Source organism: Thalassophryne amazonica, chromosome 13, assembly GCF_902500255.1.
Source record: "Thalassophryne amazonica chromosome 13, fThaAma1.1, whole genome shotgun sequence".
NCBI classification, from domain to species: domain Eukaryota; kingdom Metazoa; phylum Chordata; class Actinopteri; order Batrachoidiformes; family Batrachoididae; genus Thalassophryne; species Thalassophryne amazonica.
This window is the reverse complement of record NC_047115.1, coordinates 38,551,840-38,573,876: the sequence shown is the minus strand read 5'-3', so window position 1 is coordinate 38,573,876 and position 22,037 is coordinate 38,551,840. Positions and strand designations below refer to the sequence as shown.

Below are 22,037 nucleotides of genomic sequence, written 5' to 3'. Positions count from 1 at the left end.
TCAAAATGGGATTGCCTAGTTACGCCATTTATGACATATGCGATTGAAGAAGGATGCGCCTTAGAAGGATGCAGCACCCAAACTGGGACACAGTCTAAAACACTAAATATGACATGATCAAGCAGTAAAGCATCAAAATGCTTTTTTTAAGATCTGACTACGGTATTCAGATTCCATCAGCATTCACATGTCTAATATGAGAACAAAATAAAAGCTGACTTGCTTTGAAGCGGCCAGGTTACAGTTATTAACCACAGCAGATTAACCACCCGGTGCTTCATTTTCACTAAATGGAAACCAGACATAGATGTTCCAGACAATAAACATTTATTTATACTATCGAAAACAACAATAGTTCACAATAAAAACAAAGTACAACAACAAAATGTCCAATACTTCAGTTGTAAAAGGAAGAAATAAGATGTCAACCCTCCCATTTGCAGTGCAGAGCAGGGAGCTCAGGGGGATAAGTCATCAGGTTACTGATATATAGACCTAGGTTTGATTCCCCACCATGCTACCGTTGTCTTTGGACAAAACTCTTCAGCTGCATTGTCTCAGTCCACCAAACTGCAAATGGATACCAGTCTTGACTGCTGAAGTAACCTGTGTTGAACTGGCGTCCTATCCAGGTGAAGTCGTAGACTCTCAGTGCCAGTATCAATGGACCTCAGGTCTTAATATTGAACGTACTGCTAAGATTTGCAGACAAATTTCCCACTTTTTTTGGGCCAATTCATGTACTTTGCATGAAATGGGAAAAACAATACTGACATATCTTAGTGCATATTATTACAGACATCTTTTCAAGTATGTTTAGTGGTCAAGCCGCAGCATGTGAGTACAATGAATTATACCCACAACTCTCCATTATGTTTGTTAATGCTGAAACATATAGTTTTTAATTGTATAGTTTAACATTCCAAAGGATAAATGTCAAAATGTGACTTCATAACTTTAAAATGAGAACTTGCTCTGTTTTCAGATAACCACAGAGTGGCTCAATTTCAAGTGTTGTACACAAAGGACAGACTGCTTTAAACCAAATATTAGCTAACTTTTATCTGGTTTTAAAATGCTCTATATGTGATAATTAAAAAAAAAATTCTTCTGATTTTTTTGAAAAACTATTTTAAACTATGTTATACTAAGGACAGCCATACGTCCCTTAAATTTAAGTTTTTTTTGGGGTTTTTTTTTTACAGATATTAGTGAATTGTGAACTGTTTAAACTGAACAAAATCAATGAAAATTGGTTTACAATGGTTTTAAAGTGATTACATTTAAAGGAATCATTTTGGAAAAGTCCTTAGACTAAACTGTGATGTGATTTAATGATTTTATAACATTTCAAACATCGAATGAAAATATAATAACGATGCACTCATACTTGATGATTAATCATTAATAGTAACCCAGAAAGGGTTACTATTAATGATTTCAGTTATTGATTTATTATTGAGTGACAATTTGCTACAGTTTGTTTACGTCATTACATCGATGTAGTTTTAAGATCGGCATCGCTGTCCATATCCCAGTCATTCTGCCAACATTTGACAACACACACACACACACACACACACACACACGGTTATGCTGTATTCACGTTGCCTGTAAGCAGACGGTAAACTGGGCCTTCTATTGTATTAAAAAGAGCACAATGGAAAATTCCGCCACCACTGACCATAAGCATGGCAACCGCACACCCCAACGGCATTTGGCACCAAATCTTATAAATGTTCAGCTTTTTCACATGTTGTAGCAACATGGACAAACCGGATGTTGTTTTATCTTTAGCAACGGGGAATGACGAGGAGACGGACAATTTAAATGTCAGCTAAACTGCAATAAATTGTGTGATATTACAAAAAATAATTTTAAAAATTAAGCTGTAGTGCACTAAAATATTACTTTTTAAGCAACTATCAGAGCTACAGCTTGCTGTTTTAATAAAACCTTGTGCAAAACAACCAAACTCTGTTGTATCTTTGAATTATGCAAATTATTGTCTCATGAACACAGATAAATGACTGCATCTCTGCAGACGATAATTCTGCTATAACAATGGGTATGACTAATTTTCTACACTCCACATGTGAATGCAGCATTAGTGTAGTGTCCTTCAGTGAGACCAGCAGCAGCCACTCTGAGACTGACGCTGCCTTATAACAGTGTAATAATGCTATTCCAGTGTAGTGCTGAAAGCTGAGGAACAATTCTAGTCCAATAACCTGCAGAATGTCATCACTTCTGTCTAGACCTGGTGTAGACAGCTGTTGTTCTTCTAAGCAGAGTTGGTCCAACATGTGAAGACATCAGAAGATGATACACGTCAGCCTTCTTGAATTTATGTCAGCGGATCACTCGGTGAAGGTATCTCTCAGGGTCGGTCTCTCCTCCTCTCCTCAGTCCTGAGCTGACCCGAACTTTTCTTTCAGCAGTCCCTGCAAGACCCTGGTCCTCAGTGAAGACTGCTGTAGCCTCTGCACCGTCTTCTGTATTCTCAGGAGAGGTCCGCTGGTGTGGCTCTGGACTGCCATGTGCTCCCATCTCAGAATCACTGTCGTCCTCTGGACCTGTCCCATGGCTGCTTAGGGACCTCTCCTCGATCCTGATTAGCAAAGACAGTTCAGTGATTATTTGACTGCAAAAAAATGTATTTTCATACAGTCAGTGTTTTCTACAGTGTTATAGGCCTGGCAGGCCACTAGGCCAATGAGAACCCCCAACAGTCCAGAAATATTTTGCTAATAACCCCAATGAAAAATACAACTAATTATCCACTAATCTGGATATCAATAAGCATTTTAATTCTATTATTCCCTCACACTGTCAACCATCTGTGGAGTAACTGCACACTAATCGTCTGAGTAGTATTAATTTTTATGCGCTTGGTTTCAGTGCAGAAGGTTCCGGGTTCAAATCCCACCCCTGCCACATTCCTCCATGTAATGTGGAGTTGCGTCAGGAAGGGCATCCGGCATAAAACCTGTGCCAATTCAACATGCAGATCCACCTTGGATTTGCTGTGGCGACCCCGAGTGCAAACAAGGGAGCAGCCTACTTACTGGCGGTCAGCCGATAGCAGCACTAGATTAAAAAAAAAAATCCACAACTGATAGCATCGATGAAGTTTAGCCATCACAACTATAAATAAAAGGTGTCAAGACATCTGAATGTGACATCTATTCCACAGATTTTGACTCCTATCAACAAAACAAAAGTCAGACATCACCCTCCACCTCCGAATATATTTTTGCTCATCATTCACGTGGCCTGTTGGTGCCGTTAAAAGTCCTTCACATTAACTCCTGTTTTACACCAGAGAGCTGTGCTGCTAAAGGCAAAGTGCCATTTTAAAAAAACATATAAAACATTGTGATTCTTAATGTGGTCCGTGTGATGTTTTTGTCAGACAGCAACTTGTTCAGCTGGCCGCTGTGCAGAAAACACTGATACTTATGTAAAGACTACAGTGAACAAGTTCTGGATCAAATATGATAACCACATTTAACCCCTTAAACCCTAGAGCCTATATAACCAAACTCACATACCCATACATTATTATTTATTTCTCAGCTTGTACAAGGTCAAAAATGCAAAAGTTTGGATCAGCTAAAAGACAGGCCCTAGGGGATGTTGTGGATGCAAAAAAATTGAAAGTAAATAATACTTGGTAGGAGTAAATGAGGTTTTTTCCCAAAAAATGAATTCCGATTTATGTTTTTATTTGCTTGGCGTTTCAGCTGTGGTTAGTTGATATGTGACTGAAGTGGATACTTTTGTAGAGGAGACTTCGCTTGACATTTTGAGGTATAAGTATATGTTGGTGTCAGCATTGGTTAGTTATGAGTGTTCAAATGTTCCAAAACAGGGCAAGTCCCCAAATTTGGGGACTCTAGGGTTTAAGAGGTTAAGTAGTTTCCTTAAAAGGTAGGAAATTCTCCAAAAACATGACAGACTGTTCAAGATGAGTCATGAGGGAAGCCACTGAGACCTCCACGACAACTCTGAAGGATTTACAGGCATCTGTGGCTGTGACTGGAGAGATTGTGCACAGTGTAAATTTTGTCCATTGCATCACCAGTTACAGCTTCATGGTAGAGTTGAACAGAGGAGGTTTCCAAGAAAGGACATGAGAGAGTCAAGCCTAGATCTGATCTGTTTTGTTGGTCCTTCTCTGCGTCACTATACCATGGAATTGTGACACACTAGTTGTGTGAGACACAGTTTGTCCATTCACAGCCAAAGATGGCTAGAACTCTTTCAGAGTTGTTATGTGTGTCTTGGTGGCTTCCCTCATTAGCCTCCTTCTCCACACAGTACCTACTTTAGAGATTGACCACAGTGTATATACTTATGTTTCTTATAACACCATAATAGTATTTTTTACCTGAGATGGTTGAAGGCTCGTAGCCAGTGAGAGCCCAATGAATCTCTCCCATTACTTCTTAGAACTCTCCGGTGACTCCGGGCCTTCAGTCCGATGAGTGCTTGGGCCATTCAGCCCTCATCCCCGTGGTCCCAGACCAGCGGGGCCCGCTGCTCTGCATCCTGGTCCCTGCTGCCTTGAAGAGTTTTCTGCAGCTGCCACAGATTCACATTACTGAGAAATGTTCCTGACCCAGCCTTCCTACTGCTCCTCTCACCCGGGTCGCCAACGCGGAGCCGACCCCGCCGCCACCTGGAGACGATGGGGACGTGCGTCCAGTGTCCATTACAGGAAAGGCAGCATGAACCAGCTATGCAGAGAAGCAATGAATAATCAAATTTCCAATCAGTGTGACACAATGTGAAATGTAAACACAGACGGTGTGACAGTGTTACATCCCCTGCTTTGATTCTTTTAAGTCCACGTCAGGAAGCAAGAGAAGTAATCTCATTAAGCTGCATAATCGGCCTTTTCTTACATGAAGCTTTAAGTGGGACACGTCACAAAGACGTGACGGAGGTCATGAGTGTATGTGGGTCACCGGGTTCTCTGTACGGCTGCACAATTTGTAACACTTTGCGGTGCTGCGCCACATATTTACATTTCTTTTCAAAAAATGCACATTTACACAAGAAGAACAAATATAATTTACACTCCTGATCACACGTTAACAGTATTCTGTCCATATTTTATGGCCTTTAAGAGTCAAATAGCAGTTGCTTTTTGTTGATGCATTTTTTTTTTGTGCATCTGTTTGACATATACATATATGTATGTAATTATTTGTGCAGTTCCTTGCAAACAGATGTGTTGCATTCACGGACCTTCTCTGCAGTACGGACATAAGCTTAGACAGTCTATTTTGCATACAGCTGTCCTAACAGTCAAAACAAAACAAGCAGGTTATGAGTAAAATGAATGGTGGAAAATAAGCACATTTGGTTACCTCTAAATCACCGCATAAATCCAGTGTGGTTTGTTCCTAAAGCATGTTCCTCTCGGCCTGAACGCAGCTCTGCTTCAGTGAAAACTTGCACGAACAATGGCTGAAACATAACACCAGGGTCCGCGCGCATGTCTACTTTGTGTCAGTCACGCGCCACTGTCGTCAGGCTGATGAGAGCCGCCAATAAGAAAAGACATATCTCCCGTTCCCGCCTAACGACATTATTATGACCAATCACGAGCTTGGGAGGAGAAAGCGTGTCGGCCCCGCCTACTAGCGACGTCAGTGACAGTCGCAGAGACTAAAGACGATTGACGTCAGTGGGGCTGGAACCAAATGCAGCTTTGATGTGAAAGAAAAAGAAAGAGTGTACCACAAACACAGTGACGCACGTACGTCGCGTTTGAGTGTACGTGTGCGTGTGAGAATAGTCAATTATAAGTGTTTAACATCAATGGTAAAGCTAGTTAATGGCAATTATGTTATTACATTGTAATGTTCTGTTTACAATAATGGTCTAAATGCTGCTACTACTACTACTACCACAATGACTACTAATTATAGTGATAATACAGGCGAACCTCATAACTTGCACAAATTGGGGTCCACAAAATCGAACCACAAGCTATCTGAAAACGTGAGTTAATGAGATTGACCAAAAATATACAGTAGTCTTTATACAGTCGTCTAAATTTTCAGGGTTCACGAATCAACCGTGAGTAGAGGGGGGTTTTATTAAAAAGAAGACCTGAAAGTTCAGCTACAATTTGCCAGAAGGTACATCTGAGACGCAAGCCTAGATTTAATGTTTTGGTGAAAGAAAATCCTCCTCTGTACCACTTCATCATGAAACTGTATAACTGGGGCTACAAAAGGCAAAACATGTCCTATGCACAATTTCTCCAATCACAGCCACAGAAGCCTTCTAACTTCTTCTGGGTTGTCTGGGTGTCTTGGTGTCGTTCCTCACTCCGCACAGTCGCTCAGTTTTTGAGAACTGTCTACTCCACAGAGATTTGCCATAGAGTGCCATACTGTTTGTGTTTCTTCATAACTAATGTAAATAAAGTTCAAGACATATTCAGTGACTTGGAAATGTTCATGTATCCATCCCCTGACTTGTCTAAAGAAAACTGGCAATTAAAATGATTATTTACAGGTATTATACCAAAAGGGCCCATTACTTATGCAACACATCATCTTGGATTTTATATTTTTAATTAATTTATATCAAGTTGTAGAGATTTACTTTCAGTTTGAGTCTAAGGAAGATAATTTTACAAAAGTTTTATATTGAGAAGCCTGATTTACTTGTTGTATTTGAAATGCCATAAACAAATTAAAATGCATGAAATACCAAGTGGCTGAATACTTTTGCAAGGCACTGTATGTACTGATTCCATCTGCTCATATTGATACTAATCAGTGAAATCAGCTGGTGGAGTGAGTGGTTGCAAAGAAAACCTTCACCCTTTCAGCCCTTTCTAGAATTAGTTGAATACCCCTGTCCTAGAGGATCCGATCTCTTCCTAAGCTCTTTCTCTGAAAGACAAACACAAGTTTTCAACATCTTGTCTACATATATGGAGTGCAAACAAAGGTTATTTTTCATTACCCGGATTTGGACATTATACTACATAAACATGCATTTCATGACATTCGCGAGTACTTTTGTTTGCTCAGCAGGTTGCAGGCAAACTACAAGTAAATCCAACAGCAGCTGTTTTTACTTGTGCATAATCCATGCAGTATTGTAACCATTCAGCAGGTGGCAGGCACATTCATAGGATATTACGAGACTGTGTGTGTATGTGTGTGCGTGTGTGTGTGTGTATATATATATATATATATATATATATATATATATATATATATATATATATATATATATATATATATATATATATATTATATGGATTGTCCATCCATCCATCCATTTTCTTCCGCTTTATCCGGAGTCGGGTCGCGGGGGCAGCAGCTCAAGCAAAGCCGCCCAGACCTCCCGATCCACACACACCTCCCCCAGCTCCTCCAGGGGAACCCCAAGGCGTTCCCAAGCCAGCCGAGAGATGTAATCCTTCCAGCGTGTCCTGGGTCTTCCCCGGGGCCTCCTCCCAATGGGACGTGCCCGGAACACCTCTCCAGCGAGGCGTCCAGGGGGCATCCGGAAAAGATGCCCGAACCACCTCAACTGACTCCTTTCGACATGGAGGAGCAGCGGCTCGACTCCGAGCTCCTCCCGAGTGACAGAGCTCCTCACTCTATCTCTAAGGGAGCGCCCAGCCACCCTGCGGAGGAAACTCATCTCGGCCGCTTGTACCCGCAATCTCGTTCTTTCAGTCATGAGACAAATCTCATGACCATAGGTGAGGATCGGAACGTAGATCGATTGGTAAATCGAGAGCTTTGCCCCCTTACTCAGCTCTCTCTTCACCACGACGGTCCGATACAGTGACCGCATCACTGCAGACGCTGCACCGATCCATCTATCAATCTCACGCTTCATCCGTCCCTCACTCGTGAACAAGACCCCGAGATACTTAAACTCCTCCACTTGAGGCAAGGACACTCCACCGACCTGAAGAGGGCAAAGCACCTTTTTGCGGTCGAGAACCATGGCCTCGGATTTGGAGGTGCTGATTTTCATCCCAGACGCCTCACACTCGGCTGCAAACCGCCCCAGTGCACGCTGAAGGTCCTGATTTGACGAAGCCAACAGAACCACATCGTCCGCAAACAGCAGAGACGAGATTCTGTGGTTCCCAAACCAGACCCCCTCTACACCCTGGCTGCGCCTAGAAATTCTGTCCATAAAAATAATGAATAGAACCGGTGACAAAGGGCAGCCCTGGCGGAGGCCAACATGCACTGGAAACAGGTTTGACTTACTACCGGCAATGCGAACCAAGCTCCTGCTGCGGTCGTACAGGGACCGGATAGCCCTTAGCAAAGGACCCCGGACCCCGTTCTCCCGGAGCACTCCCCACAGGGTGCCCCGAGGGACACGGTCGAACGCCTTCTCCAGATCCACAAAACACATGTGGACTGGTTGGGCGAACTCCCATGAACCCTCGAGCACCCGATGGAGCATGTAGAGCTTTTCCAGTGTGCTGCGACCAGGACGAAAACCACACTGCTCCTTCTGAATCCGAGGTTCGACCATTGGTCGAATTCTCCTCTCCAGTACTCTGGAATAGACCTTACCGGGGAGGCTGAGGAGTGTGATCCCCCTATAGTTGGAACACACCCTCTGGTCCCCCTTCTTAAACAGAGGGACCACCACCCCGGTCTGCCAATCCAGAGGCACTGTCTCCGATCACCACGCGATGTTGCAGAGGCGTGTCAGCCAAGACATTCCCACAACATCCAGAGACTTAAGGTACTCAGGATGGATTTCATCCACCCCAGGAGCCTTGCCACCGAGGAGCTTTCTAACCACCTCGGTGACTTCTGCCTGGGTAATGGATGAGTCCGCCTCTGGGTCCCCAGTCTCTGCCTCCTCTTTGGAAGATGTGACGATGGGATTGAGGAGATCCTCGAAGTACTCCTTCCACTGCCCAACAACATCCCCAGTCAGGGTCAACAGCTCCCCACCTGCACCGTAAACAGTGCCGGTGGAGAGCTGCTTCCGCCTCCTGAGGCGTCGGACGGTTTGCCAGAATCTCTTCGAGGCCGACCAATAGTCCTCCTCCATAGTCTCCCCGAACTCCTCCCACGACGGGGCCACTCAGACTAAGGGCAGCTCAGAACCTCCATGACCAGTGAAAGATCAAGGACCGAGACGTCACCCGGTATGGCGGAGCCGGGGTCCCACCCTGGAGCCAGGCCTGGGGTTGGGGCTCGCGCGCGAGCGCCTGGTGGTCGAGCCTTAGCCCATGGGGCCCGGCCGGGCTCAGCCCGAAGGAGCAACGTGGGCCCGCCCTCCTGTGGGTTCACCACCTGCAGAGGGGGCCATGGGGGTCGGGTGCAGAGAGGATTGGGTGGCGGTTGAGGGTGGATGGCCCGGCAGCCCGGTCCATGCTCACAGCCCCTGGCTGTTGGGACGTGGAATGTCACCTCGCTGGGGGGCAAGGAGCCTGAGTTTGTGCGGGAGGTTGAGAGATACCGACTAGAGATAGTCGGGCTCACCTCCACGCACAGCATAGGCTCTGGTACCCAACTCCTGGAGAGGGGCTGGACGCTATATGGATTGTCTATACAATCCAAAATGTGAAACAATAAAATGAAAAAATAATCAAAGTGTAAAATAAATATTTTAATACTTAGGAAGCAGCACAAATTTGATCATTTTGTCACAGTAATACAGCACTTTTTAAACAGTGAACAGGAGTAGTCTGTGAGTGCTGTACTTTATTTATGGCCTAAAACCAGTGTTGGTGCACTGACTCCAATGGTGTGCTTATTTATTTAATTATTTATTATAATAAAAAATGCTAACAATTTTATAACTACTCTTCACCCATGCAAAGACTAATGATAGTGGTGTGTGATGCTGCAAGAGCAACAAAACAAATTTTGCACATTAATTGTTTATTTGACAAAAAATCAGACATGACAAAGTGCACAACATTATCATTCAAGAACAAATTAAAACAAATTATTTTCCCCTTTTTGCACTCAAAATGCATCCGTTAAGTATTCACAATGCTTCACTTTTTCCACATTTTTTATGTTACAACCTTATTCCGAAATGGAGTAAATTCATTTTTCCCTCAAAACTCTACTCAAAACACCCCATAATGACAACATGAAAAAAGTTTTTTTTTTTTTTTGTTTGAAATTTTAGAAAGGCTATTAAAGATAATGAACTAAGAAATCACGTGTACATAAGTATTCACAGCCTTTGCTCAATGCAGGTGAACCTCATTAACTCGCACAAGCTGGGATCCAGAAAATTGAATCTGAAACCGTGCATTAATGAGGTTGACCAAACACATACAGCAGTCTTTATACAGGAGTCTAAGTTTAGTTGGGATGACGGTACATATATTCATTAGATGGAAATCCAATCCAATGAGTCAGTTTTTGAGTGTAGCAGTAAAAACTGTGTACCTCTCCTGCACCCAAGCTAATTAAAAAGTCCCACATCACCTGTGGTTGCTATTTAACACATCTGGTGCGCCTCTTTACCGCCACCCACTGTGATAATGCAAAACAAAAATATAAAGTGACAAAAAAAAAAAAATAAATAAAAAATGGCTCCTATAGTCCCTATGTGTAAGTACCTTGTTCATTACTCCCCAGCTGTTTCCTGCTTGTTAGTTTTGTCCACATCTTGCTCCTTCTATTGGGTCTCTGCCCTAATTCCATATTTGAACTTTTTGTATACTCATCCCATCACTGAGGATTTAGATTGTTTGTTCTCTGTGATTAATTAAAGCACCATGGTTTTTGCACTTCAGTTTTGTGTCTCCTGGCTGCCTGCTTTTGAGGTTCAATTTGACTCTGCTTCAGCCCAAACGTAACAGACATCTAGAGGGACTGAATGTTGGACATAACACCTTTTAATATGAAAAAAACATACTTGTGTCTTATGTTATAAACTTATATTTTCACTTTGTTCCTCTGGATGGAAGAATAAGTTTGATGTGGTGGACACTGTAAATATAAACAATCCAAAAAATTATACTAACATGAAAGATTGAGAGTTTTCAACATAACTGCAGTTTCTATAATTATACTTTAACATACAAATTACGTACAAATGCATAAAAACTTTTGCATTTATTTGGCAATATCATAACCCAATTTGACAAAGGATAACACAAAACAAATTATTTTTTCCACTGTGGTTCTTAGAAACAGAAAAAAATTCAACAGGTAAAAAGGCACAACAAGCCAAAAAAATAATATCGGCATGGAATTTAATAAACGCAAACCGAATTTTAGACATATTATATATATTAGTCTGGAACAAAGAGGACAAACAGTGTTGTAAAGAACAATAATCAAGACATTAAAAGCAAACTTCACTTTCCCCCAGAACGACATGATCAGGAAGCGAGTGTAGCTCACAGCAGGTGCATGTCCACTGTGAGAGACATAATCTAAAAAAAAAAAAAATCCAGAAATCACAATGTATGATTTTTTTTTTTATATATAATTTATTTGTATGTTACTGCTGCAAATAAGTATTTCAACACGTGTGAAAATCAATGTTAATATTTGGTAAAGTTGCCTTTGCTTGCAATTATAGTTATTATAGTTTCCTGTAGTTTTTCACCAGGTTTGCACACACTGCAGCAGGGATTTCGGTCCACTCCTCCATACAGATCTTCTCCAAATCTTTCAGGTTTGGAGTTTCAGATCCCTCCAAAGATTTTCTATTGAGTTCAGGTCTGGAGACTGGCCAGGCCACTCCAGGACCTTGAAATGCTTCTTACAGAGCCCATCCTTAGTTGCCCTGGCTGTGTGTTTGGGGTCATTGTGATGCTGGAAGACCCAGCCATGACCCATCTTCAATGCTCTTACTGAGGGAAGGAGGTTGTTTGCCAAAATCTCACAATACATGACCCCATCCATCCTCCCTTCAGTATGGTGCAGTCGTCCTGTCCCCTTTGCAGAAGAGCATCCCCAGAGTACGATGTTTCCACCCCCATGCTTCATAGTTGGGATGATTTTCTTGGGGTTGTTCTCATCCTCTAAACATGGTAAGTGGAGTTGATTCCAAAAAGCTCTATTCTGGTCTCATCTGACCACATGACCTTCTCCCATGCCTCCTCTGGATTATCCAGATGGTCACTGGTGAACTTCAAACAGGCCTGGACATGTGCTGGCTTGAGCAGGGGGACCTTGCTGCCCTGCAGGATTTTAAACCATGACAGCATCATGTGTTACTAATGTAATCTTTGTGACTGTGGTCCCAGCTCTCTTCAGGTCATTGACCAGGTCCTCCTGTGTAGTTCTGAGCTTTCTCGGAATCATCCTTACCCCACAAAGTGAGATCTTGCATGGAATCCCACACCAAGAGAGATTGACAGTCATCTTGTGTTTCTTCCACTTTCTAATAAATAATCATAACAGTTGTTGTCTTCTACCTAGCTGCTTGCCTGTTGTCCTGTAGTCCATCCCATCCTTGTGCAGGTCTACAGTTTTATCCCTGGTGTCCTTAGACAGCTCTTTGGTCTTGGCTATGGTGGACAGGTTGGAGTGTGATTGATTGAGTGTGTGAACAGGTGTCTTTTATACAGGTAACAAGTTCAAACAGGTGCAATTAATACATGTAAAGAGTGCAGAATAAGAGAGCTTCTTAAAGAAAAATTAACAGGTCTGTGTGAGCCAGAATTCTTGCTGGTTGGTAGGTGTTCAAATACTTATTTGCAGCAGTAACATACAAACAAATTATTTAAAAAAATCATACATTGTGATTTCCGGATTTTTTTTTTTAGATTATGTCTCTCACAGTGGACATGCACCTAAGATGAAAATTTCAGACCCCTCCATGATTTCTAAGTGAGAGAACTTGCAAAATCGCAGGGTATTCAAATACTTATTTTCCTCACTGTATTAAATTCCACGCAGGTTAAACGTAGTAGAAACAGATTATTTGGAATATTTGTTTTAGCAAGTTTTCAGGGTCTCATACATGCAGCCTCTTATTAACGTGATGAAAACCATAAAAATGTACATTATGGTAGTATAATGTTCATTCGTAATTGTTGTCATATGGAATCTCTATGTTCAGTGGCGGTCCTAGAGTGATTTACTCCCCGGGCGAAACCCCCTGCGTGCCCCCCCCTGCGCGCACACTAACGTGGCCACCACCTCCGCCCCACCACCCATGAAAACACTAACTTCGTCCTGAACACCCACAATCCCACAAATTAACTCACAACAGCTATTTTCAAGAACAAATTTCCAGTTTTAATGACTACTGCAATAACAGACACAAAAATTGGCACAGTCTGTGTCATCATCCATGGACTTATCTGCAGTGATCGTCTCAAAAGTTAGCAGGAGGCATCATAATTGTTTGCCACAGTGCTCACTATCCGTGATGTGAAATTCCATCGAGTAGGAGCATTTCTGGGCAACCTTGAGCAGCCTGCAGACTCAAGAAAAGACATCCTCTTTGTGGATTTTGAGAAAAATGTGGCAAACCCAGAGAGTGATGCAAAAAATATTCTGCACTCAGATAAGCATTTAACCGCCTGAGACAGAACCAGATTCAGTCTGTGTGCATAGCAATGCACAAACATTGCACTGGGGGCTATTGCTTTAACTTTGGCCTGCAAACCATTGAGAGCTGAAGCCATAACAGCAGCCATGGCTTCTTCGTAAGGAAGACTATCAGATGGCTTCGCCAAAATCCGGTCCACAACATTCAAATTGTCTGCCATTATGTGCAGCTTGCTACCTAGCTAGCTCGCTAGCTGGGACTGGCGCGAGGCTCGTGTGAAGTTTGTCCACCTGTGAGTGCTTTGTGACGGTGGAGGAGCTCAGCAGCACCCGCTGCTCGGTAGGGACAGAAACTGTGATAGAAGTCAGTCTCCAAACACAAGCAGCTACAAAAAAAAAAAAAACAGAAATAGAAGCTCGATTTGTCGCTAGTAGTTTTTAACAAAGAAAATGCCGCTAAGAGGATTAGGAAAGTCTCCGGTTCAACTCAGAAAAGAATGAAAATTAAAAAATGCTCCCACGGATGTTTACACCAAAAAAATCGCTGATTCGTTCATTTCGCTGTCAATCAAAAAGGGATTCAGCCTCAGACAGATCATCCAATCATCATGCAGAAGCTGAGCGTCCGGGCCGGCCGAGGCCAGCCCACTGCCCCATAGACCACCAGACACGCTGAGCATCCAATGGGCGGGACAAAGCCCAGCATTTATCCAATGACTCGTCTCATTTCGCTGCAGTCTTTGCTTCGCTACTGTTTATAGCACTGTGAAGCTGCAGGAATGAGTGAGAGGAAACGGGAAGGTGGGGGCGCCGCTCGGCCGTTAACGTAATGAAACCACGAACCCCCCCATCAGGACAACCCCCCCCCACCCCGTTTTTTTTTTTTTTTTTTTTAGACCGTTTTTTTTTCCGCACGCTCGTGCCGTTCCCCCCTGCGATGCCGCCCCGGGCGGCTGCGCGGTCGGCCCGCCTTCAGGACCGCCCCTGTCTATGTTGTTTAGACTGCAGCAACTCTCTGGCATGCAAGGGATTATGGGATATCTTCAATAGGGCAAATAGTTGGGATGAAATGGGAAACTATAGTTCTAGAGACCAAAAGCATTTATTTATTTTAAACCAGATTGTAAACATGTTTACTTATGCTCTCAAGTTGGGACTCAGGAGCTCTGGGTGATGGATGGATGGATGGATGGAAGTTGGGGATTTTAACATGGGGATCTATATGAAGTGACTCAATTTTGGAGCCACCCACAGTCACTCAATGAACTGCAGGTTTCGCCATGTCCTGTTTTGCTTCAATAGAGAACCAGAGGTTGGAGGCAAAACAAAGTTGTGTTTTTATCTGATCTGGTGCATCAAAGTACACCACAGTCTACTCACTTCATATCCATTATGTGGTCTTACATGAGATAAAAGATAATAGCGTTTAATGTTTTGGAGTTATCTGTGGACCCACCCAGTCACCCACTCATACTCACTCACCCATTTTACGTGGGAAAAACCATAAAAATTATAGCCAGTACATTTTTAAGACTGGTGCCATGTTTTTTGTGCCATTTAGTTGGAGAGAGTTCAAAGTCCTGTTAGAAGTGACTTTTCATAAGCTAAAATATAATACAAAATATAGATCAAAAGGGCTTTTCAATGTTAAAATCAAATATCCACAATACGGATCAGATCAAACTTAGTCTGTTCATTGAGAGTGCGAGTTTGCACCGCATTGTCACAAATGAGAGTGATTGAGGCAGTTTTGTTCAGATATAATGCAAAATATACACCAATTGGGCTTTTGAATATTAAATTCAAATGTCCATAAAATCCACAGTTCAGATCAAATCCAGATCAAACTTTGTCAGGTAATAGTGAGGGTCAGTATGCACCTCACTTTTAAATATGAAAGTGATTGGGGCACGTTTGATTAAAATATACATTAAATGGTGTTTTCATTGGCCACAAAATCTGTAATCTGGATGAGATTCAGATCAAACTTTTTTCAGTTGATATAAAGGATACCATCCTACAGCTATCAATCAATCAATCAATCAATCAATCAATCAATCAATTTTTTTTTATATAGCGCCAAATCACAACAAACAGTTGCCCCAAGGCGCCTTATATTGTAAGGCAAGGCCATACAATAATTATGTAAAACCCCAACGGTCAAAACGACCCCCTGTGAGCAAGCACTTGGCTACAGTGGGACGGAAAAACTCCCTTTTAACAGGAAGAAACCTTCAGCAGAACCAGGCTCAGGGAGGGGCAGTCTTCTGCTGGGACTGGTTGGGGCTGAGGGAGAGAACCAGGAAAAAGACATGCTGTGGAGGGGAGCAGAGATCGATCACTAATGATTAAATGCAGAGTGGTGCATACAGAGCAAAAAGAGAAAGAAACAGTGCATCATGGGAACCCCCCAGCAGTCTACGTCTATAGCAGCATAACTAAGGGATGGTTCAGGGTCACCTGATCCAGCCCTAACTATAAGCTTTAGCAAAAAGGAAAGTTTTAAGCCTAATCTTAAAAGTAGAGAGGGTGTCTGTCTCCCTGATCTGAATTGGGAGCTGGTTCCACAGGAGAGGAGCCTGAAAGCTGAAGGCTCTGTCTCCCATTCTACTCTTACAAACCCTAGGAAGTACAAGTAAGCCTGCAGTCTGAGAGCGAAGCGCTCTATTGGGGTGATATGGTACTACGAGGTCCCTAAGATAAGATGGGACCTGATTATTCAAAACCTTATAAGTAAGAAGAAGAATTTTAAATTCTATTCTAGAATTAACAGGAAGCCAATGAAGAGAGGCCAATATGGGTGAGATATGCTCTCTCCTTCTAGTCCCCGTTAGTACTCTAGCTGCAGCATTTTGAATTAACTGAAGGCTTTTTAGGGAACTTTTAGGACAACCTGATAATAATGAATTACAATAGTCCAGCCTAGAGGAAATAAATGCATGAATTAGTTTTTCAGCATCACTCTGAGACAAGACCTTTCTGATTTTAGAGATATTGCGTAAATGCAAAAAAGCAGTCCTACATATTTGTTTAATATGCGCTTTGAATGACATATCCTGATCAAAAATGACTCCAAGATTTCTCACAGTATTACTAGAGGTCAGGGTAATGCCATCCAGAGTAAGGATCTGGTTAGACACCATGTTTCTAAGATTTGTGGGGCCAAGTACAATAACTTCAGTTTTATCTGAGTTTAAAAGCAGGAAATTAGAGATCATCCATGTCTTTATGTCTGTAAGACAATCCTGCAGTTTAGCTAATTGGTGTGTGTCCTCTGGCTTCATGGATAGATAAAGCTGGGTATCATCTGCGTAACAATGAAAATTTAAGCGATACTGTATAATAATACTGCCTAAGGGAAGCATGTATAAAGTGAATAAAATTGGTCCTAGCACAGAACCTTGTGAAACTCCATAATTAACTTTAGTCTGTGAAGAAGATTCCCCATTTACATGAACAAATTGTAATCTATTAGACAAATATGATTCAAACCACCGCAGCGCAGTGCCTTTAATACCTATGGCATGCTCTAATCTCTGTAATAAAATTTTATGGTCAACAGTATCAAAAGCAGCACTGAGGTCTAACAGAACAAGCACAGAGATGAGTCCACTGTCCGAGGCCATAAGAAGATCATTTGTAACCTTCACTAATGCTGTTTCTGTACTATGATGAATTCTAAAACCTGACTGAAACTCTTCAAATAGACCATTCCTCTGCAGATGATCAGTTAGCTGTTTTACAACTACCCTTTCAAGAATTTTTGAGAGAAAAGGAAGGTTGGAGATTGGCCTATAATTAGCTAAGATAGCTGGGTCAAGTGATGGCTTTTTAAGTAATGGTTTAATTACTGCCACCTTAAAAGCCTGTGGTACATAGCCAACTAACAAAGATAGATTGATCATATTTAAGATCGAAGCATTAAATAATGGTAGGGCTTCCTTGAGCAGCCTGGTAGGAATGGGGTCTAATAAACATGTTGATGGTTTGGATGAAGTAACTAATGAAAATAACTCAGACAGAACAACCGGAGAGAAAGAGTCTAACCAAATACCGGCATCACTGAAAGCAGCCAAAGATAACGATACGTCTTTGGGATGGTTATGAGTAATTTTTTCTCTAATAGTTAAAATTTTGTTAGCAAAGAAAGTCATGAAGTCATTACAGTTAAAGTTAATGGAATACTCAGCTCAATAGAGCTCTGACTCTTTGTCAGCCTGGCTACAGTGCTGAAAAGAAACCTGGGGTTGTTCTTAGTTTCTTCAATTAGTGATGAGTAGAAAGATGTCCTAGCGTTACGGAGGGCTTTTTATAGAGCAACAGACTCTTTTTCCAGCTAAGTGAAGATCTTCTAATAGTGAGACTCCATTTCCTCTCCAACTTACGGGTTTCTGCTTTAACTACGAGTTTGTGAGGTTAGTACCATGGAGTCAGGCACTTCTGATTTAAGCCTCTTTTCAGAGGAGCTACAGCATCCAAAGTGTCTTCATGAGGATGTAAAACTATTGACGAGATACTCTATCTCCCTTACAGAGTTTAGGTAGCTACTCTGCACTGTGTTGGTATATGGCATTAGAGAACATAAAGAAGGAATCATATCCTTAAACCTAGTTACAGCGCTTTCTGAAAGACTTCTAGTGTAATGAAACTTATTCCCCACTGCTGGGTAGTCCATCAGAGTAATGTAATGTTATTAAGAAATGATCAGACAGAAGGGAGTTTTCAGGGAATACTGTTAAGTATTCTATTTCCATACCATAAGTCAGAACAAGATCTAAGATATGATTAAAGTGGTGGGTGGACTCATTTACATTTTGAGCAAAGCCATAGAGTCTAATAATAGATTAATGCAGTGTTGAGGCTGTCATTCTCAGCATCTGTGTGGATGTTAAAATCACCCACTATATTATCTTATCTGAGCTAAGCACTAAGTCAGACAAAAGGTCTGAAAATTCACAGAGAAACTCACAGTAACGACCAGGTGGACGATAGATAATAACAAATAAACTGGTTTTTGGGACTTCCAATTTGGATGGACAAGACTAAGAGTCAAGCTTTCAAATGAATTAAAGCTCTGTCTGGGTTTTTGATTAATTAATAAGCTGGAATGGAAGATTACTGCTAATCCTCCGCCTCGGCCCGTGCTACGAGCATTCTGACAGTTAGTGTGACTCGGGGGTGTTGACTCATTTAAACTAACATATAAACTAACATATAGATACATGGACAACCATAAAAGTTAAAGCCAGTATATTTCTAAGCCTGGTGCCATGTTTGTTGTGATGTTTGGTTAGAGAGAGAGGAGGCGGGGGTCCACCAGCAGAGGAGGAGCAGGTTTTAGATTACAGGCCGCCTCTTCTCCGGCACCCAGACGCAGACGCCGCATTCAGCAAAGGAAACGGAAAAGACGAAACACAGAAGAAGGTTTTCATTTCAAAACCCCGGGGCAGTGGAAAGAACAGCGAGTTCCTGCATCTTACTAAACTTATCCACGTTTGGCTGCGCTGTTGGCGCACAAACCGGAACTTTTCCTCCACTTTGCGCACATCTCGACCCAGCTGTGCGCAGCTGGCACGACGCACCCGCCCTGTTCGGGAGAGAGAGAGGAAAAAACAGTGACCGGGAGGAGAGAGAGAGATGTCACCCCAACCCCCTCAGCCGCAGGTGAGGGCGAATATCCTGAAGTTCCTCAAGAGTTGTTTGGGAATCCTCCGGATTCTGCAGATTGTGTTCGGAGCCGGCTGTGGTCACCATCGCCGCCAACAAATACGAGGGCTCCATCCACTTCGTCCTGTTCGTGGCTGTCCTATTCTGGCTCCTCACCCTCGCTCTTTTCTTCCTCACCCTGTTGGACAAACAGGACCTGGTTCCGTTGCTGGGTGGGGAGCGATGGCTGGCCACCAATTTGGCGCACGACGTGGCCGCGGCCGCGCTCTACGTGCTGGCCGTTGGAGTGATGATCTACAAGACGGAAAACAACTCCTTCTGCAACCTGGAGCTGTACACGCACCTCTGCCTGTACAAAGTCTACCTGACGGCCACCGTGTTCGCCTGCCTGTGCTGCCTGGTTTACATCCTGTCCGTCATTTACGGAGGCTGCAGAAAGTGCCGCGGCGAGCGGACCGTCATCTGATGCACCAGAGCCTCGCCCGTGACATCACGTATGGGCTCCTCCACCGCAAGATGAGGAATAGTTCACTTCACTGTAATTTCACTCAGCAGCCACACAGGTTTTGCCTCACAGTCTATGAAAGTTAGCCAATTGTATTTTTCTTTTTAGTGATCTATTGTTACAGAGGCTTTTGGGAGACAAATGCGTTTGGATGACATGCCTCCAAGTTGTAGTTAATAGAAACAGAACGCCTGTTACATTTATTATTCACATATTCTTTAGTAATTTAATGGCATCGCAGTCAAATAATTGGTGTATTGTTCTTACAGGGACTTGCAGTAGGGGAGACCGGGGTGAATTGTAAAGCAGCACGCCTGCACTTGAGTTGTTGTGTCACTGCTCTCAGTTGACAGTAAAAGATAGAAGCAAGAGAAGGCTGACTCCCTGTATTGTGCAAGTGCGCCACCATGCAGAATTTTCCACCATCATGCAGTGCAGGTGAAGCATGGAAACTAATGCAGACCAGTCACCTGGGAAAAAGAAGTACATCACCTTATTTATCTAAATCAGACAAATTAATTATTAGTACTTAGTACAAATGCATTTGACAAAATAGTATATTTCTTATATTTAACTTTGTAAGACATGTTGATAATGTAGGGACAGAATGTCCATGCACAACTTTGAGCTAGTGTCACTAACTGGCTGTGTGCTTTTTTTTTTTTTTTTTTTTTTTTTGTAAATTTGTGCAACAGTCTTGCATATTTTATCAGAAAGTACTCAAGTGAGTTTATTTATAACCAGTTCTATGGAAAACTTTGCAAATACATTGGGGGAAAAGGATTAAATAATGTTTCTACTACATTTTTTTTTTACCTTTGCATTCCAACCTATATGTCTCATGGTTTGTACTAACAGTTTGTCTTAATGTTCTCAAAAAACAAAGAAAAAAGTTTAAACACTCATTTATGTACAGATACATTTGCAAAATGCTAGCGTTGCCAGTTCAAGCATCATGTGTCAATTGTTTTTAGAGTAAAATTGTTGTATACATCCATATGTTTTACTGGGGGGGGACTTTTTCAAAGTGTCATAACTTACCCATAACCCTTTTGGCTGAAAAAACTTTAGCCATCGTGGACTGATAGCTTGAAATTATCTTACATGAAGTGTATCTAATTTAACCAAGAGACTGTTATTTAATGTCATTTTAAGTCTGGAACAACCCGTGCTAATCAAATCATGTTTTTGTACCTCAATGAAGTTTTTAATTTGTTTGTTTTAGCAGATAATACATATATTTTGTTGTCATGCTGTTCCAATATTACCAGTGTTATAACTGTCCCCAGCCTCCCCTACTCTGTGATGAGTTCATATCAGCTTCCCTGTACGTTTTTGTACAGTCATTTTGTCACTTGGCTACTGTTCCTCTAAAATCTCCACTTGTGTTACTATAGATATTTTTCAAAAACATTTCTTTATATTTTTAAGTGTTTACATGTATGACAGCATTTTTGGTTTGTTTTTCCTGTCTTTGCAAATTGTTTATTTTTCTGGTTCCACAGTGCCTTCTGCTGTATACTCAACCAGGTCATGACAAGAAAAACTAATAATAATAATAATAAAACAAAACAAAACACAAAAACATCTTTTAATAAGTGCTAGATTTTGAGAATAAAAACTAATATGTTTTTTTTTCAGTTGTGATTATGATTCCTGATATGTTTTTAAGCTGAAAGGCTGCTCACGGTAGTTTGCCTTTGGTGTTCTCACAAATTTGTGTTTTTAGTGACTTTTCTAAATGAAGCCCAGATTAAGGAAGATTAGTCACAGAAGCTCTCAGGAGCTGCCGGGTGGGAGATAAAAGTCTCGGCATGTCAGTGGGGATCATTTATGAGACCACGTGAAAGAGACAGACCAAAGATTGTGCACCATTAGACAATGAAAGAGTGGCTGTCGCGTGCATCTGGTGCTGTACAAGTGTGTGTGTGTGTGTGTGTGTGTGTGTGTGTGTGTGTGTGTGTGTGTGTGTGTGTGTGTGTGTGTGTGTGTGTGTGTGTGCATGCACATGCATATGCATGAAGAGGAGGTCTGTTACTGGAAGAGTCTGCTGGGGGTCCGGAGGTGGGCTTAATATTCATCCAATGGAAAGGAAGCCAAGCAGTAAGAAGATGATTCAATATCTCTTCCCCTCAGTTTGTAGTTGTGAAGAACTCATTTTCTTGCCTTGATTTGGTGGTTTTTGGGAACTATGGTTTGCTGCTATGGAAGGTTAGTGCAGAATATGAAAGGTCAGTGTTGTTAAAAAAGGAACAGCAAGATTAAACTAAAAATGCAGCATGGGTTTAGATATGATGCAGAGGCAATGCAATAAATTCATGATTTAAACAGCTGTCCCGACATTATTACCTATGCAAAGAAAATGATGC

At 42.1% G+C, this 22,037-nt stretch overlaps 2 protein-coding genes across 2 annotated transcripts; one reads left to right on the top strand and one right to left on the bottom strand.

Moving 5' to 3' along the window:
• Positions 1-730: 730 nt before the first annotated feature.
• Positions 731-14,982, bottom strand: avpi1 (arginine vasopressin induced 1). Its single transcript, XM_034184362.1, is given in 3 exon segments — positions 731-2,611; positions 4,394-4,742; positions 14,979-14,982. Coding segments are annotated over 3 exon segments (612 nt in total). The 3' UTR covers positions 731-2,352.
• Positions 14,983-18,750: 3,768 nt separating this feature from the next.
• Positions 18,751-21,204, top strand: marveld1 (MARVEL domain containing 1). Its single transcript, XM_034185307.1, is given in 2 exon segments — positions 18,751-19,240; positions 19,242-21,204. Coding segments are annotated over 2 exon segments (495 nt in total). The 5' UTR covers positions 18,751-19,133; the 3' UTR covers positions 19,630-21,204.
• Positions 21,205-22,037: the final 833 nt, after the last annotated feature.